Consider the following 20,239-nt stretch of genomic DNA (forward strand, 5'->3'; position numbering starts at 1 on the left):
AGAAAGGAAACAGGCAAAAACTATCACGAGATGTGTCACTATGAACAAGGTACTCTCTCAGTGAGGAGGGCAAAGTTATGTGAAGCCACGCCCCCGCACAAAGCCACACCCCACTCACCTGGAGTGAAATGGAGCCTCACACTGCTCCAGGACCAACCAGAGAAGCTGTCTGAGGCTTCCCTGTGATCTTAAACTGTGCTTCTGGCAAACCAGTTTTCTGGCAAACCAGAAGCACAGTTTCCGACTGCGTCAGGAGCCTCATTAAGGCTTCCCGTGTGGTCCTGGAGGTGCATGGGTCCTGCGCCAAGGCATTTGCCCTGTTCAGTGAACGGGAAGTCCACTACTGTACTTTTTTCCCTTAAGAAGTGCATATTTGCAAAGGGGGGGGGGAAGCCCAAGCAGTAAAGACACCTTTCATCTGACATAATGCAATATATTAAATGATACATAACACATTTATTCAGTATTGTTACCCCAACCTGTTTTACTTTCCATCATGACTACATGTTTAATGGTGCAGTCTAACAACTTGCTACATCCGTAAGTATTGACTCTAGATAGGAAGTAATGACTTGTACTCACATAATGTTACCAGAGAACATGATAGCACTTCATGGATATTACAGCATTTGTTAATGACAGGTAGATACCAAAATAATAGGCTGGGATGTAGGCCATGTAGTTGAGGAATGGCCACTGATGAAGGTGAGTCAGTGGGATGGGTGGAATAAGGTGGGGGTGGGCAGAATGGGACAGAAAACAGGGAGGGGAGGAGGCATGCTGAGATAGGATGGAGTGTGCCCTGGCAAGTGCAACCTGCTCCAGTATGCTATCCCCTTCTATTCCAGAAGGGGATATCCACGCAACATGCCCCCTTTCTCTCCTCAGGCTTGTAGCAGCTAAAGAGCTGGTCACCCACTGGCAAACAGGAGGCTAAGGGAAAATATTTTCCCTTACCTCTCCCAAGCTTCCTGATCAGCCCCCACTCCACCATAGCATGCACTGCAGTGCATTTTGGTGCAGCTGCATGTTATTTATGGCAGAGGAAAGGATAGTGTTGGGCTGTTAATTTGGTAGAAATATTGGGAAAGTTGCTGAAGAGATATACAACCTACTCCTATGCATTTTTACATACGAGTAAGTACCTGTCTTTGCTCTCTTGTGTCTTTAAAACCTTATTAATGTTTAAATTGTGTGCTATATGAGTGCCCCCCCCCCCAAATATGATTTCTGATATGTCCTACTGCGTTCTATTGGATTTCTGTCCTCAAAAGTATGCCAAGGATTGCTGCCTTAGGTGGATCTATTTCTGGATAAACATGCATAGGATTGGTCTGTCAGTTTCATATAACAGATCACATATGTGGAGGAAGGAATACATGCATTTCAAGAGGGACACCTATCATTTTACAATCTAAGGTCAGAATTGTCACCTTGGAAGTTTGCAACATCAGCTACATAGAAGCATCCAAAGTTTCCAAAGAAAGCATATTCATCTTACCAGGCAAAGGATCCTGGTCTGCACAAAACGTTGGAAGTTCAATACATTTCTCTTCATTGGGTTCGAACCAACAGTCAAACATTAACCACATCTCTTGGTTGGTGCCTGTATGCTTCATATGCAACATGGATAAATGCCAGGGTTCTTTTAGGTCAGCATGTGGACCTGATATCTGAACTTTGTAAAGGGATCCAATGTGTTTCAGCTCATCCTACGTGAAGAAAATATTCAGTCAAAAGATCATTTTTGGAAATACAAAACATAATTTGCCTGTCAGTTTTGTCTGATGACCTGGCAATTTGAGTCATTAAAGCAACACATTAGCTTTATAACTCAGGCTTCTCCCCTTTGGACAAATGGGATTAAACAAACTGATTGGCATTGCAGATACTTAAAATACATATAGAGGTTCTTGTGAATCGTTCTACCTTAGACAGCATTGTTCACATAGGCTGTTTGGGAAAACTGCACTGATCACATAAGATTTTGATTTTATTTTGACAGAAATACCAAACTGAAGAATTAAGATAACTTCATGTCACCTTTTCATATGCATGCCTGACTGATATCCCCCCTTCCACTGCCCTCATGCCTCAGACTTTAGTAGGGAAGGGGATTTGTCAAGCACCTTTTTCCTCCTCCTCTAGCCCTTGCCATTCCTTTCTTCACCAAGAGACAAAGCATCAGAATTAGCATTTAATCCGCAGCTAGCCCCTGTTCTCAAAGCATGTGTACTATTTGATGTCTTCCTTGTATAAACAGGAATGTATTAATAGGGATAATGTCCCCATGACCTGGATGACGTAGTTTTTGCACTACTTCACTGCATTATGGTTCTTGGCTCACTTGCCTACCCCAAATGTTCCTCATAGTGCTTCGCCCTAGCCAGGTGGTTCCTGGACACATAAAAATGAGACATGTGACTGCAACATGTATGTATTTGCAAATACATGTACATGCATGCAGTACAGGTACATGCATGAGGGAGCCAGGACTGACTGCAGCTGCTCCCTACTACATGAACACTAAGGGCCAAACTATACTTACAAACTAAGGGCCAAACTACACACTACAGTAGCATAGTTTGGTCCTAATATTTTTCAAAGTTAAACAGCAGGTGCTGATTAAACTATGGTTGGCAACCTTAAGTCTCGAAAGACTATGGTATAAGCCTACAGTACCCAGTAGACCCAAGCGGTCTCCCATCCAAGTACTAACCAGGCCTGACCCTGCTTAGCTTCCAAGATCAGATGAGATCAGGCATGTGCAGGGTAACAGGGTGCTGATTAGGATTATGGTTTGTGGAGAAAAGATTTAACTCTTTCATTCAGTTCTGCACTCCCAATAAATATTGTGGACACCAAAGCAGCTCTTTGCCTCAGTAAAACACTAGTTCGCTCAAAAATTATTCCAGAACTCAGAATGTAAAATGAGGTTCTACACACATATAGCATTTTTTTTTCTTTTGCTTATGCCTATTTCTTGGTCCAATTCCTGGACCCCAATTAATGCTCAGATGCATTTGTATTGAACATTGAGGCGTCAAGGAGAATAAAGTTATTTTCATTTCAGTATATGCTTAAAGATCTCATGACAACATCAGCTAGGGGACTAACTAGTAGAGCTACCAATATAGCTTCATATAATATTGACTGTTTAGATTGGAATGCTGCTGAAGTTTGGTCACACAAGTATATGAGAACAACTACTTTTTCCTCAAGGCAAGATAACATCCCTGTTTGCTTAGCTCTTGAGGTGAGGGCCCAGGACTTGAACAAAAAAAAATTACATTTTAAATCAATCTAAAAAAAAGGTGCAGTCAACATTACAGCACAGCTTAGAAGTCACAGAAAACAAAGTTGGGCTGCAATCCTATGCACACGTATATGAGGAGTAAATCCTATTGACCCCAGTGGGGGTTCCAGACAGACATGCATAGGATCTGGGGTAAGATTTCTCTTCTGAGAGTTTCTAAAAGTATTTCTAATTGGTAACCCATTTCTGAACTGAACGAATTTGGCATTCATCCACATTAGTTAGTACAATAACCTCAGAGGGTTTGATGACCTTTGTGCCATCTTACAGTTTAAAAAAAACATAGGCAAGTTTTAAAATAAAATAACACACATTTTATACATATATATCACATGATTACTTCATCTATCCTAGCTGACAACTTTACACTCAGCTAGGTATTTTTGCTTTCCTTTGAAAAACACACACTGAATTACTTTGATTTGTGTTGCCGGTTCTGAAATCTGTAATGCCAACTTTTTGCAATCAAGATCTCCATAAAAGCGGAAAGTAAGTTGCAGAGGATCAATTTCAGTGCTCATGTCAGACCCAATGATATCCATTATCCACAAATCTGAGGACTGTACATTGATTTGAGGATGTTTTGAACTAGAGGTCAATTGTTTACCTTAAAAAGATAAAAAAAAAAACAAAATCAAAAGGAAAAAAAGAGCACAAAAGTCATGATAGCCTCAGAAACAATTCTGGAAATAAACAAAGGATGTGATACCAAATGTTTGATTCAATTTTTTGAATGGGAGGGTTAACATAGGTGCTCAATTTGCATCACTACTGAAATCAGTGGAATATAAAAGTGCTTGACTTTGGCTGGATTGTGTCCAATGTTATGTTTTGCTATATCCATGGCAACAGCTCATTAATAATATCACATCAATACAGTTACTGCAAATGTTTTTAAGAATGTAACATCATAATGTATGTTAGGTTTAATATCTCAGTTTTAGAGCTCTTTTTATTGATGCCAATTGGGTTTCTCTGTCCTTTTTAAAGTTAATTATTGAGGAATAGGCAGTATCCTTCAGAGTCTTAATTAATTGCTCTCATAGAAGCAATCAATGCCCCCCAAATTCCACTATATCATCTACCAACACTCTTTAGCATGTTGAATAATGACAGGTGGAGATAACAAATGGTTTCAATGAAATACACTTGCAATCAGGCCATAACTAGAAACATGCTGGGTGACACTGACAAATGAACATATAATAAAAGAAAATCGACACAAGAGACAGTTGCTGGAACTTTGTACAGCACTGTCAAAAAAAAACCTCTGAACAATTCTGTGTGCCTACTACATTTTCACCATCCACTTTGCTCTCTTTCCCACACTAAGTAAAGTATTGATATGTGAAAAATTCAGGAATGCACATTCTCTGGCAGAATTCCTGTGCCTTTAATAATAATACATTTGTATAGTACTTTTGAATATTTGAGTATTTGAAGCATATCACACATATTATCCTTGTAGCAACCTGTAAGGCAAGTATGAGTCTCATTTTCAGTAGGGAAGCCGAGGGTTAAAGAGAATAATTACCTAAGATTTCCTAGTTCATGGCAGAGCCAAGATTCAAACCAGAGAAATCCTGATTTGCCGCTTAGGGCACAATCCTAACCCCTTATGTCAGTGCTTTCCAGTACTGACATAAGGGCAATGCAGCTCTGAAGTAAGGGAACAAACATTCCCTTACTTTGAGGAGCCCTCCGTGAGTGACACCCAACTGCAGGATGCAGCACATGCCCCATTGGCACCGCTATGCCAGTGCTGGAAAGCACTGACTTAAGGGGTTAGGATTGTGCCCTTATTCTCTTAGCCACTATATGACACTAGCATATTAACAACTGTATGTAAGACAGCAACTCAACAGGTGGAGCTTTTGTTGGACAGACACACAGTTATGTGGCAAATGTCGTGATGAAGCACTGCAGAAAACCAGAAAACTTCAGCAAACCTAACAATAGGTTTTCCTACTGGATGATTTGCTCACAGTTTATCTCTGAAGAATACCAACCTTCACATTATATGGAGCTGAAGAACCTTACCCTCCGCCCAGAAATGAGAGGCATACTCTCCACATGTTGTTGGACTTCTGAGAAGTATTTACTGATATGGAAACCTTTCTCAATGGCTTATAGCAGGAGTAGCCTAACGGTAGCTCAAAAGCCACATGAGGCTCTTTGGCACATAATGTGCAGCTCACAGAAATAAGTTGGTTATGCTCCTTTTTGCATCACAATTAATAGAAAAGGAAAATAAAATTGTTCAAGCTTTTTAATTATTTACTGGGTAGAAACTGAGAGTTCACAGTATTAAAACATAAGTGAGTTCATGGTGAGTGGGTTGTGACAGCACTTCTTTGGAAGTTTGAATTCACTAAACATGTGATCAGTAACCTTCTCCAGGTATGATGAATATGGATTTTTTCATGAGGGTTCTAGACACAAGGTTTCTAAACCACAGGGGGAAAGGTTTTCCAGGTTCAGATCTGTCCCTTTTAGACATCTGCTTAAGCCAGGGAGAGAAGGGGAAATGGCCATAGAGTACATTGACAGACAATCTGTAAATAATAAAATACTAATTACCATTGCATTATTTCTCAAAAGCTGGCAGATATTAAATATCACTAGAAGATATACTACCTGTCAAATATTTTTAATGAAAAAAATAGGGTAACATGTCAACAATCAGCTACTCTCAAAAAATAAATACTATTGGATGTTAACAATAGAATATTGTCAAATATGATGGACTTATGTTTTTCCAACTATTAGATAAGCCTCCTTAAAATATGTTTTGCCCATCATTGCTGATTTGCTCATACAGATATATGAGGCTGAGTGTGCTCTAGCATCCTCTCAATTTAGAAGGTGCGATCATCAGACTGAAAAATACTCCACAAGAACTGTGTGCCCTCAAAGGATGTTCCAGAAACCTCTGCAACAGGGAGGGTTTCATGGACATCAAATACAGAGAGAATTTTCCTGGTGGAATGTTCAGTGTAGTCAAAGTAAATAGCTACCATTGATTGTCTTGCAGAAGAACCTACCTATTGTTTTAATCTCACAAACCGTGTCATAGAGGCCCAAATGAGTATCCAGCCAGTTCCAACATGGGAAGAGCCATTCTTTATCTGAGTTCTCTGACTTCTTAACTGTTATCATCTTCAGGTATATTCCAGCACCATATCCTTCTCCATCATGTCCTACAATTATTTTTTTTAATTGACCCAAGGAGACAGCCTCCACTATAAAAGAATCCACCTGAAAAGAATAATAACCTTTTTAAGAATCACTTATCTAGTCTGAATATAATTGAGTTTTAAGGAAAAGCTAGATTCAGATCCAGAATAAAATCCAGATTTATGTCTGAATATTGGTGGTTTAATCACATTAAGCAATATTCCCGCTTTAAGCTCACAGACCTTTCTTAATTAATTTCACTTGCTCATCATCACGAGCTTAATTGGTTTTATCCTAAATGTTCATGCAGAGGCACTCCAGGTGCAAATTCCTTCTATGAGTGGAAGGAGAATTGCACACAGCAACACCTTCCACTTACGCCAGTGGCATGAGTTACATGAGCTCAACTCTCCTGTAATTCATAGCTTGCAGTCACAGAACACCTATTTAAAAATTTTCAGTGTAACCCCGTGTTTTCTCTTCATAGCATTACCTGTTATCTGACACACATAGGACTTATTGTATAATCAAGTTATACAGAACATGCTCCTTGAACTAGAAGATGTTAGTAAACTTTCAGATTTAGTAAACATTCATCATATTGCAAGGAAGGGGATTAGATTTTATTTCATTGATGGCTGTTTTACCTTAGTTCTTTGAAATTTTTCTCCTGCCATGAAAGAACGTTGTAGTTTTCGGACACCGGTGTCTCCTCTTTCACCGTAAAGTATTACATAGAGATTTGCAAAGGTTTCTGATCCCCAGAAGTCTCCCGTGTGTACAGAAACAATATATTTATGTACTGTAAAAAAGAAAAGAGAATAGCAGATAAACAATATGCATACATTCACATAGATGGAGTGGGGGGGAAATTACTTATTCAACACTGTCAGAAGATGGGAATTCATTTCCTAACAAAATATAATATCAAAATGAAATAGATGTCAATTATATTACTCCACCTAATAGTTTAGTGAGACTCCATGTAGCAACAGGACCATGTAGGGAGAAAGGAGTTGATTATGTATTCCCAGGGAACAGTGCACATGCGGATAATAAAGGAGGAGGGACTCCCAAAAGGGACAGGGATGTGCTGAATGATCATTAGCAGAAGTGGCACACTGCTTGCTTCTTTTCAGTTTGTGACATAATGGGGGTAGGAAACTGTAGCTGGCATATACACACATCAAAGCATGCATATCACAACTCCAGTTTTCACTTTCTGGAATCATGTAAAATTGTTAGAAGATCTGCTCCCATTGCTCCTAAACAATTCCAGAGAGGAGAAAATATAAGCTGTCCTGAGCTGGCTTCCCAAGTCCAATTCCCCCCGAGCCTTCCCATTCAGCATGAGGAATGAGAATCTCCCAGAGCTGAAATGCTCTTGCACATCTGTTTCAGAGAATTCAGAAATGCTTGCGCCCACTCTTACCCAAACTTCCCTGCCCCGATGCAGCAGCACTGGCACAGGTTATGCTGCATCCTGTGGGGGAATTTAACAGGTGGAAAGTCTCCTTGAGGTGAGGGGAACTATGTCTTCTTGCCCTGGGGTAAGCCCCAGCCTGTACAATGGGTCAGCTCAGACTTGTGCCAGCCATATAGGTGGCACAAGTCTGCATTGATCCATGTTGCCAGATCAGGCCCAGGAATGCGGTTAGGATAATACACACACCAGTGCAGCAAATCCCAACCGCTCTCCGCCTGACCTGCTAACCCCTGCCTCTGTCACCGTCCTCCCTCCACCCCATTACAGCCGCTCCCACCTTCTCTCTGCCCTGCACAGCTCCAGACTTACCTGGCTGCAGCTTTGCACACTGGCACACGTGGGCAGGCTCAGGCCTTTCCTCCAGCACTACTAACTGGAGCACAGCTGCAACATGCTTTAGGGCACATTTGTAATAGCTTGCACTGACAAAGCATACGCTCCAATGGTGCAAACAGCAGTGCAGATTTGGTCATAAATTTGAACGCTATAACACTATACATTTGGGTGAAACTTGCCCTTGTTTATTCACTCCCCACAATTCCTGATGGGTCCTCAACTGTCATTCATATAATTTGTAGCTCAATAGCAGTATCAGCCCTAAAATGAATCACAATTCAAACAAATCTGTCTTGTATGGTTTCTTCTAGAACATTTGTAGGGCTGTGATTGCATGGATTGCTACCCTCTCTGCAAGGTTTTATTATGCTGTTATGTCGAAACTATTTATACAAACTGTTTGCAATTTTGCTCCTTTTTGTTCTTCATTATTTCTGGAATTGCACCTGCTCTTCTTTTTTGGGTTCCGCTTTGAACCTAGTAATACTTGAACATGGTGTCTGCAATAGGGGAAGACGCATGCGTCTTTATAGATACTCAAAGCCTTCATAAAATGCTCACTGTCATTCCTGGCAATGCATACAACATAATGAGAAATTGCCACCTGCTGCCCATTTTTCTTTTTGTACTCATATGTAGTATTTCTTTGCCTAGACAGGGCATACCGTACATAACCTATGAATAGCCCTGTCATATGGTCTCTTTACACCAGCAGCCACCACTCCGTGTGATTACTAGTGTTACCCAAGATCTGAGGTATTCAATCTGTGCGTCCTGCTTCCCTAGGGAGGCGTGGCTAGCCGACAGGAGTGTCGGGGTAAGGCACCTGGGGAGAGAGGTAGCCACAGCTGCTCTGCTTGGCTCTGCTCAGTTCAGCTGCAGGTACTGCCTCCTGATTTGCTGCTTTTCTGAGCCGGAAAAGTTCTGCCCCAGATTAACGTTCTTGCAATCCTTTGTCTCCCAAAAGCAAGGGAGAAAATGAACCAGCATCAGCAGTAATGAGAGACAATGCAGCAACAGATAAGTCCTCCTCCCAGCATCTCCAGCAACACCATCAGTGCACAGCAATCACATTCATGTTCACTGATGGCACCCCACACTAGACATGCACAATGTCATGCACACAAGACATGCACAGAACCTAGCATTGCGCAATGATTGTTATGACCCATAATGACACCCACTCTAGTTCACAGCCCTCTCATTCACAAAATGTACAACAAGGTGTCCAGGAAGAGTTTATAGCACATTTCCCAGTACTGTGTTGATGACCATGGCACAGTAAGTGGGAAAAACAATAAAGGAGAATCCCACATATTAGATATATCTGCTCCTTTGATGATGACTAATGAACAACAGAGAAAAACCATCTGTTCTGCCATTTGCATGAGTAAAGCATCATGCAAGGCCTCCGCTCTGACATGATGGTTTTTGAATTACTTTGTTTTCTGGATAAAAAACCAATAAATCTTGTCTGGCTTTTATCATTATTATTGTATTACTTTCCATTGTGTGTTGGCAACCTTCAGTCTTGAAAGACTATGGTATCGCGCTCTGAATGGTGGTTTTGGAACAGCGTCTAGTGTGGCTGAAAAGGCCGATTCGGGAGTGACAATCCCTTCCACACCGGGAGCAAGTGCAGTCTGTCCCTGGTCTGTCTCCCTGGCTATGGGCCTTCCTTCTTTGCCTCTTAGCCTCAGACTGTTGGCCAAGTGTCTCTTCAAAATGGGAAAGGCCATGCTGCACAGCCTGCCTCCAAGTGGGCCGCTCAGAGGCCAGGGTTTTCCATTCTCCATTGTATTATTCTCCATTGTCTAAGTTCTCTTATGCAAAGTCACACTAAAAAATTCATATACGAGTACTTTCCAGTTTTAGAGAATGCCATGAAGAAACTTATACTATAATGGCTGCGCTTACCTTGTGTGCCATAAATGATTGAGAAAGGTCAATAGATTTATAGTATTTGTAGAGAATATATTTTAATATAGGTGGGCTCAAAGGCTCACAATGTTATATACTCAAATGTGCACATGAAAGACTATTGACCTACTTCATCTTACTGAATTCTAGAGCAAAAAGACCGCTTAACATTTGAGGCACTGACAAAGGCTTTTATATCAAATGTGCCTGGTGAAAGTGTACTTGAAGCTTCTATTTGTGCTCGAGGGAACAATGTCAGATTGAATATTGTTTGCAGATATGAACCTTATTTAAGTTTGCTGATATCATTGTATCTGTAGATTAATAATCTTGTGTTAATTTTTACACTAGATTTACTATTTCTAGTCTCTTGCTTCTGCTGCTAAGTAGTAAGCCAGGAAATGATATCTGTAGCCACAATTCACAGGGTTTCCCTCACCAACTCAAGCTCAGAGCATCAGCCTATCCACTGTAACCATTTTGCCATGGTCAATATCTGAATTACTTACTTACACAGTAAGTATACAGGTCAACTCAGAAAGATGCCCCATTGAGTTCAATGGGACTTACTCCCAAGGAAGCATGTATAAGACAGTAGCCAAAGGTAAGAAAGGAGTCCTGTTCTACAGTCACAACAGCCAGCCAGCTCCATAGCCCAAGAAGAGATCTGCATTCCTTGCACAAGAGCAACAGGACTCCCAGGGAGGAAAAGTGAAGCCCCACTGGGGAACGAATGATTTTGTGGGATGAATGATCCTACAAAAGTGCTGTTGGCAACACTACATGTAACTTCTCTTTACTGGTTCAACAACACTTGAGAAATTTAGTTTTCCCAAAGGCTACTTTGGCCAACCATTACCCACATTTATCTACTTGTATTTTTCATGGTGGGGTTGAAGAGAGAAGCTTTCCGCTCTGCTTCTGGAACAGTAGCAGCCAGATGGATGGAAGGGAAAGAGCCTGGAGGATTTATTTATATCTTTTGTATACTGTTTTCCAACCATAATGGATTCTCAAAGCTGTTCACGATAACAAAGACTGATAAGCAGACCTTATTTCCCTGATGATGATCGATTTGGACTACTGGATGCTGTCAATTGTATCAGTGATGGTGTCACATGATTCAGGCTCTGCTCCCTTGAATGGTGGAGGCAGCAAAAGGGAGGACTAGGGAAGGGATAAAAGTTTTTCCAAAGTCATCTCCCCAGAAGAAGATGTTAAGAAGGGAGAGATAGGTTCAATGGCAGGAGCAAAGAAGGAGACAGGCATTGAGTTCTTCTCCAGCTCAAAATAAAATCCAAGATGGAGATGACTCATAGGATTGTAAAGCTGACCTCATATTTGAGGCAAGCATTATGAGCTGCAAGCCAGAAAATACCAGCCTATTGATAACAGCAACTAGTTAGTGAAACTTAATTATAGCCCATAATTTTATTAGCACTTGCATCTGGCAATGTTCGTTGATGCAACTAAGTACATAGGTACATTCAGTGTACCCTAAGTAATAAAGAACATTTTTATTACACAGAGAAATCATTCCTGATAATCACTTCAGCAATTCAGGCTCAGATAAGTGAAAGCATTGAGTGCTCAGTCTAACAAAAGGAACGTCCATGACTCCAAATTATGGGCTTTATCTTTTACCACTATAATTATATATTTTCTGGCTTATGCACAGCATTCGGCACAGAACACAACTCTTGTTATACAGTTTCTCATTTAACTATGAGGCCTTTGAGTATGTGCAAAGGGGTGCCTCAGCACCACTGTAGTTTTCAAGCACTAAGGAATTTAACAAAATAGTTAGCTTTGCTGCACTGGCTCCCTTTCAAAGACCGGTTCATATTGCTCCTACCTTCTCTGCTATTTTTACCTGGTAAAGATTTCTGGTTCTCATTCACTGCAGGGAATTCTTTCACCAGCTCTCCATGTTCTTGGCTATGAGAAAACCAGCAGCTACAGTCAAAGTTCACCTCTTGATTAGTGTGGAGCTCTTCCATATGAAAAGACTTCAAATGCCAGCCCTCAAAGTCTGGCAAATCATCACAGCTGACCCGAATCTTGTACACATCTCCAACATCCCCAGGTTCAATCTGCAGTTAAGAAAAATGGAAGAATAGATTTGTAAGAACGAATCTGTAATTAATGTAGACTTTTCCAAGCAGCAGAAGATGCATCTATATTTTTGGCAATGCCACTCACTTTCTCTACTGTTGTGATGGATGGAATTTTAATGTAACTTCTTTTTCCCAGTGTAGCTAGGGATAGAAAGTATTTCTTTACTAGGAATGAAATTGAGTCTTATGTTTATTGCTATCCATGAGATATGTAAAGGCTTACACTTATCGCACATCATCACTATAAGGTGATAGTAAATTTAACAACTTGGGGCAGCTGTGATCTTTTAAAACATTAAACTTACAGAAATGGCTTCCTAGTTTATATTACTTAAATAATTTTTGTTACTTATTTTGGCAGACATAACATGTTACTGATGCAATAGATGTTTGATCCACAACCTTTCATGACCTCGCTACTGCAATTGTGAATGTCAATTTTTTTCTGTTGCTGCTGATGGTTGAAATGTCAAGAAAATCAATGTTATGTCTTTCACTGCTCATCTTCTCCCTGGACTTTTCAATTTATGTAGACAGAAAAAGAGCTGATGGTGAGTAACACTGAAATTACAAGATCCAGATAGATATGGAAAAATCTTTCCTAATTGCTTTCCTCTTTCTTTGTAAACAGCATGGACATGGACATGTCCAACAGTAGGACATAGGTCCCTTTCTCTCTATGGAATAATGTAACAATGGAACTTGTCCATGTTCCATTGTTACATTATTCCATAGAGAGAAAGGGACCAATGTCCTACTTCCACTTTATTACTCTCACCAACCTACACATGCAACAGAATCATGATACAGCTTTTCATGGACTATGCTACTTCAGATAGTAAGTGAGGGAATCACAAATTCTTCCTTTAAAATAAAAAAAAACTCTGCCTGTAGTAAACAACCACAGTGGGGGGAAAGTGGACTAATGGTGGTGATCTGAACATCATCCATTTGTACATTTGACAGGTTGCATCTCCTCTTCTGAAGTGAATGGGAAACCTTTTAATTTGGGAAAACTCCATGTGGAACTTGTATGGAATCGTTGCCTGCAATGAATTACAGCGTGTGTTCAGAGTCATTTTCCAAACAAGAAGTGATTTGTTGGTTGAAAATTGGTGTCTTTTATCTGTGAAGAATATCCATTATGTTAACTCAACATATTCAGAGTACACCATGAATTGAGATGCTAGTAGTCAATTAGTTAAAAACAGGAAAGCTAACTGGCTAAAAATCAATAACCATAATTTGGGTGGTGAAAGCAGTAGCTCAGTGATTCAGAAAGAGCCATGCAATGAAATACAAACCAATGTTTCCAATTAAGATTATCAACTGGAGAAATGCGGGGGGGGGGGGGAGAGAGAATAAGAATTCTTAGAATAAGAATTCTTCGCCATGACAATGTAGCAGTGCTTTTCAACTGCAGCTCTAAGGGTGCATTCAGGTGACAATGGAATAATGATATCTGCTATTATTTCACAGTGGGAACTGCTGTGAAACTGAATAGTTTGAAGGAGCTGATTGCATGAAGAGTTCTATGACTCAAAGTGTAGAGTCGCATGTTGATTCTGTTCAGAAAGGTCAGTTCTGCTAAGATGCCAAGCAGGGAATTTAAAATGAAAGGGGGGAGGGGTAGGATGACCTTGGGGAGTGAAGGTTTGCTACTGAAGACTGACTGCTCACTTAGCTTATGATTCCCTTCAAATGTATGACACAATGATCAAGTCTGCAGAACTGTTTGTATTTCACAAAGGCTGCAATTCTAACCACACTTTCCTGAGAGTAAGCCCCATTGAACAAAATAGGACTTACTTCTGAGTAGACCTGGTTAGGATTGTGCCCAAAGGCACATAAATACCCTGTTATGTCAATGTTTCTTTTTCTATCTATCTTATGTAGAGTCTCATTGTACATAGATCTGACCTGACTATCTTAAGCATTTGTCAAATGCTTCTCAAAGGTCTTACGTACTGGAGCAATTTGGCTTCATCATGCCTGTGTCTGGGGTATAGTCCTGTAAAATGTAGTGACATTTGCCCTGCTGTGAGCACAACGTTTTTCATTCTAGGGTGCCAGCAGCATGAAACATTCTCCTGGATTTTGTGCACTAAATGATCTAATTTTATCCCTGAAGTGTGTGTTCATCTCCTCGTTAACATTAATGATCCTATTCCAAAAAAACACTGTAGAAAGAAAACACATAGTGCCCTTCCACATGTCTAGATTGTGGCTTTTTGATAAGCAATGGAGACATTAGTTCAGCCTTTTCACAGCAAGGCAATTATTGCCTACAGTTCTTCGTCTCACATATTAACTCCAAGATTCCACCGATATTAAATAGCAACTTGATCCAAGAATACTACAGACTATCTCACTTCCTAGCCTAGCCCTAGACTAGTTCTTTTTTACTCACTGTGGCATAATTTACTAAATAATGTTTCCCCTTTCCCTCCTAAACTCTTGCTCTGCAATACATATAGGCTAAAATGCAGGAATTCTAACAGAATATTCAGTGAATATGGAACTATGTCTAAAATCATAGCAGTAAGTCATGTGAAAAGATGCCATAATTTATTTCTCATAGTATGCTTATTTCGTATAGAGGTAGTGCTAGGTTCCTATGGACATTGAGCAAAGCTTTGTACTACCCCCAACCCCAGGGTAGTTGGTTGCTCCAACTTATTTGCAGCAAACAGTGACTGCACTTATCACCCTCCCCATCAGCAAAATGAAGAAAGAATATGCAATGGAAAAAGCTCCTCCCCTCCAGCAGCCAATGGGAGCTTAACAGGAGGTGCTGCAGCTCAGTGGAAAAGCACCTGCTTTGCATGCAGAACATCCCAGGTTCAATCCCCAACCTCCAGAGAGAACAGAGAAGAATTTCTGTCTAAAAAACAGAGAACCACTGCTATATAGTGTCAACAACACTGATGCGCGGAAGTGTTTATGACTGTGGAACAAACTTCCACTGTCATAAAATGGCTGCAGCTCAGCAGTGGACCTAGCCTTGGCCACAGGGGGCTAATGCCCTGGGCACGGAGTCTGTGCGCCTCTAGGACCATGCAGGAAGCCTCACTGAGGCTCCCGACGTGGTCGGAAACTGCACTTCTGGTTTTCCGGAAGTGCAGTTTAAGACTGCGAGGTTTCCCCAGTGAGGTGGGGGGGGGGGGTGGCTTCGCGCACAGGGGATGGCATCTCATGGGGAAGGGGGCGGCTTTGTGGACCTTTGCCCTGAGAATGGGGAGGGCGAAGTTTGCCACTGGCACAGCTTTCCATTGACAGTCATTTTCCAAGAAACTGCCGTAAAAGTAGGCAGCACTACAACCCTGCGAATTGACCCCCCACACCAGCTTTAGAAGGTAAGACAGAGATGCGGCGGGGTGAAAATGGGTGGGGAGGAGTGTCATGAGAGGTGGGTTTTGGTGATATGATTTAACTTGATTCTGACTACTGCTCATATGGTATCTTAGAAGCAGGGTTGGAAGAGCTCTACCTTGTGATTAAATGATGACATGACTTTTAGAAAGAAGCAGGACTTTGCCAGTTCCACTCCCCGCCCGCTCCACCTTTGTTCTGCCCTTCCCCATCCCACATTGCTGCCTATGGTTTCACTTAACCCCAGTGGCTGTGCTTCCTCTTCCTGCTGGTGCTGGGCCCTGGGCCTGACTAGCACCAGCCCAGCACCAGCACTCCCTCCACTCTAGGTGCCATAAATGTGCTTTACGGCACATTTACAGCACCCAGTGCTTGCGCTAGGTAAGTATAGCATTGAGCTCTAAGTCTTCTAAACTTTAAAGCCGTGTATCTTAACCAGCGGTACTCATACCACCAGTGGTACATGAGGTGGTGCCTGGTGACACACGTGGAACCCACAGACCCCTGTCACTTGGTAGCAAGACCAGCAATGCATGTGACAGGAGGCTTGCCAGGCTGAGCTCCAGCTTGCACTTTTTTGCATGCTAGGAAAAGCCGTCCCATCTGCCCTGAACCTTTTACTGGTGTTCGTCACATTGTGTCTGGCTTCCCGATTCAGAAGTGATGGCATCATTGCAAATTCTTCTGGTGGTACTTCCAAAAGGTGGATCATATGAAATGGCACAGGTGGAACAAACGTTGAGAAACACTGTTCTAAAGTATCTGGAAGATATACTTGTATATTTCAGCAGAAACAAATATCTGTCAGCTCCTCCTTTTGCAATTTGATCTCTTCCTCTTGATTGAGTAATAAGTTATTTTATCCCTCTATTGGTTACAAATTAGTGTAATGGAGCCTTCTAAGCCAAACTGAGCAAACCGTTTTGCTAACTAACTAGCGCTCTTTGAACTGATCGCAGTTCGATCCAATTTTTCCGTGCTCCACATGAGCTCTGTTTGTAGTTGCGCCAGACAACAAATCCTCATAATGTTGTAACAGTCCTCTTCCTCTGAACAAGCCTCCAGGCTGTTTCTCATAATTATGTCTACTAATCTGTTAACCTGAAGAGTTTTCATGCTTGCATTTTGTGTATAGCAAATATCAGTCCCTCTCATTTAGCTCTTCACAGCTGAGCCATCACATGTTCACTCAGTAGTCCCAATGAGTTTAGTGAAGCCTACTCTCAAGTAACTGGGTAAAATATTGCTGTCTTTGCATAAAGGAAAGCTCTGTAAAACTGAAGCATTTGTATTCACAAATAAATCTGTTCCAGTAAGGATATCATCACAGCTGCAAAGTCTAGTATTAACACAGCAACCATCCTCATAAGGTGCTGGTTACTTAATAAGGCATTGTCTGGAACTACTTTTGTTTATTGACTGAAATCACAGACTTGAAATCCAGTGTACTAGAAAAGGCCGAAGAAAGTGGCACAGAAAACACTGAATAGTAACTTAAAATCCAACATCTTTATATTTCCTGTCTAGAACATGTTTTTCCCCCTACATTTTTGCTACCTTGCAAAATGCACGTGGCTCCATTTTACCTTAGTTCTAACTATACTCTCATGGGAGTAAACCCCATCTATTTTGACCTCACTTCCTTCCATTTAAACCATTTCTGCCCAGCCCACAGGTGTACACATTTGATCCCTGTTACGTATATGCAACATTGGACAGAAATGTTAAGTTGCCTCTCTTGTCAGCATCAGGGACTACACAGCAACAGAAAATAGGCATCTTCATTGCATGTACGGAGCACCCCCCATACTCATAGAAGAGGGGGTAGTAGTTTCTACTCATGTGGAGATCAGGGTGTGCAGAGGAGCCTCCCATGAACACAAAAGCTGTTGAACTGGTGTAAATATGTCAGTGGACAAATAATGCCCAAATATTCATAAGACTAATTAGAATCCAAGTTAGTAATCAAACCCAGACTTTCTGCTTTCACGTAAATCAGTCTGCTAATACTGTATTATCTGTATTTGAATCCTTACTAAATACTGTTGTATGCAATCAGGATTTGTGTGGTTCCTCTGTTCCTGCTTATTGCTTTGCTGAATTTGCAATCTTTTGTTAATTGCAAACATCACACAGCCATTCCCATGGCAACCAGTCATACTGCACAAATGGGAATAGGTGAACTCATGAAACAAAAAGCTGATGATAATTTAAACAGCCTCAGCAGTAAGGTGTGAAGACGACAACAAAACCTTAATGGTTGTTGAATTGAATGGCTCTCAAAGATTTTCACACTGCATCAATTGTTCTTCAGAATCAGAGGGGTGGTCACTTCATTAGGTGAGGTGAGATGGGTTGTATCAGTGGCAGACTGCAGGGGGGTGGGAGGGTGGCAGATTCAGGGTACCCTTCACCCCAAGTCTGCCACCATCACTTCCTCCCTCCAGTCTGCTGCAGATGCAACCCACAAAGATCCATTTTCTGCCTACTAAAAGGAAGTAGAAAGTGGATCACTCTTTGGTGAAAGTGAAGAGAACGAATCTGGTGCAATGGCACATGCTGATCTTATCCCCTCTTTTGTAAACCTCCCCACTCCTTTTCCCTCCTGAGATATGTCCCACCAAAGTAAGTGGTGTGTGTCCATGGGTGGCCCCAGAGCTTATGTAGAGGAAAGTAAAAATAATTTTTTCTCCCATTTGCCTTTGCATCACACACACACCCCTCAAAAGGATGCAGCGTGCATCTTTTTGATACTGCTGCACTGGTGCTGGTGACAGGGGATAAGATTGGGCTTGCAATCCTATACATGCTTTCCTGGGAGTAAAGGCCCAATTCCATCCCACTTTACAGCACTGATGCAGCTGTGCCAAAGGAATGGTGGGTGTGCTACATCCTGCAGTAGGGGGGCAGTTATGGAGGCCTCCTCAAGGTAAGACAACATTTGTTCCCTAACCTCAAGGCTGCATTGCTGCTGGAAAGTTGGATAGGATTGGGCCCAGTGAGCCCAATCCTGTGCAACATGCGCTGGCTCACTAACAGTGTGTACTATCATAAGCATGCTGTAAAGCACAATTGCGACAGTCAGCTCTGGCCCAGCACCAGAGCAGGCTTGGTGGGAGCCTGTGCTGGGCCAGTGCCGGTTGGATGCCAGCCGAACACTGCCTGGTGTTCCATGTGAGCGCCAGGTGGCAGAACGGTAAGTTGGGGCAGGGAGGGAGGTGTTCTGGGGCAAGGGGGAAGGTGGGGGGAAGGCATGGCAAGGGGAAGGAGCAGGACAGGAGGGGGGTGGCTCCAGTGGAGCTCAGGTCCACTGGATCCAAAGCCCTGTGTCAGGCTCCAGGTCCCTAAATAGGCGGCACAGAGTAGCCCCATTGTGGGACTTCTTACTTTACCCAGTGGAAGGCAACAATTGTCCTCTTCACCTGGGGAGCCACCGGTGGCTGCCCAATGTCCATAGAATGCAACATCAGCCATTTTGGTGCCACTGCAGCCTTGGGCACCAGACAGCTCAGGATTGGCCTATACGTCTCATTGGACTCAGTGAGACTTATTTCTGAGTAGACAGGCATAGGATTGTGTGGTAAATTTGTGTTTTCAGATGGTCTGTCACCATTTTAGCAGCATATCTAGCATTCACTAGATGAAGGATATTTTTAGTAAGTTTTTATCACTCACATGCAGGTATACAATAAAGCATGCAAGCAGTGGTCATGAGATCTTGTAAGTTGTGTATGAAAATTCTATGTAATGGTTAAATGTACATAAGATAAGCACAGTGCCAAGTCATACCAGCAATAATTGCTGGTAAAAAAAAAAAATCCTTCTAGACTTGTAAATTGTATTAATCCTGTAATGTGACTAGTTTGACACAAAAATGATTTTCTGGTAAAAGCCTATGACACGGCATGCTTGAAGTACTAGGTTTCTATGTGAATTTCTCCAAGAATGACTTCAACAGGGTATGGGCTATACTGCTGTCCTATGTTTCATAAGCACCTGCAAACTGCAGGTGTTACTGGAAATAATAATAGTTTCTAGTGAATGCATTTATATATGGCAGAACATGTTATATACTGCAAATGCAAATGTCTGCTATCTGGTCAGAAAACTATTTTTTAAAATGTAAAATGGCAATTACAGTAACTTTAGGTTACAGTTTAGATGGATACAATGAATGAAGAGAAGGGACATTTTCCTTTTACTTGTTCTTGCAAACCAAGTTCAAAAATCTGTCTCAATTTTACAGCCATCAATCCCATGTTCAGTCTTTACTTTACTTATGTAAAGTGCTATCCAGATCAGAATTTCAGAGTAATCCTACACGTTCTTAAGCCGTTTATGCCCAACGTTGCATATATGCAACAGGAACTAAATGTGTATACCTGTGGGCAGGGCAAAAATGGGTTATTGGTATCTACTACCAGAAGACTCTACAATAGGAAGCTGCCTTACACAGAATCAGATCACTGATCTATCGAGTTCAATATTGTTGACTGTTACTGGCAGCAGCTTTCC

General features: G+C 41.6%; 1 protein-coding gene across 1 annotated transcript in view; it reads right to left on the bottom strand.

The window, feature by feature from the left end:
• Positions 1-20,239, bottom strand: part of RP1 (RP1 axonemal microtubule associated) — a 206,939-nt gene that overhangs the window by 71,759 nt on the left and 114,941 nt on the right. The window contains exons 32-36 of the mRNA XM_066624417.1: positions 12,109-12,328; positions 7,141-7,295; positions 6,361-6,574; positions 3,733-3,923; positions 1,502-1,712 (exon numbers count right to left, since the gene is read on the bottom strand). Of these exons, the coding sequence (XP_066480514.1) occupies positions 1,502-1,712; positions 3,733-3,923; positions 6,361-6,574; positions 7,141-7,295; positions 12,109-12,328 (991 nt within the window). The remainder of the gene's footprint in view (positions 1-1,501; positions 1,713-3,732; positions 3,924-6,360; positions 6,575-7,140; positions 7,296-12,108; positions 12,329-20,239) is intronic.

The sequence above is a fragment of the Tiliqua scincoides genome, chromosome 4, assembly GCF_035046505.1.
Source record: "Tiliqua scincoides isolate rTilSci1 chromosome 4, rTilSci1.hap2, whole genome shotgun sequence".
NCBI lineage: Eukaryota > Metazoa > Chordata > Lepidosauria > Squamata > Scincidae > Tiliqua > Tiliqua scincoides.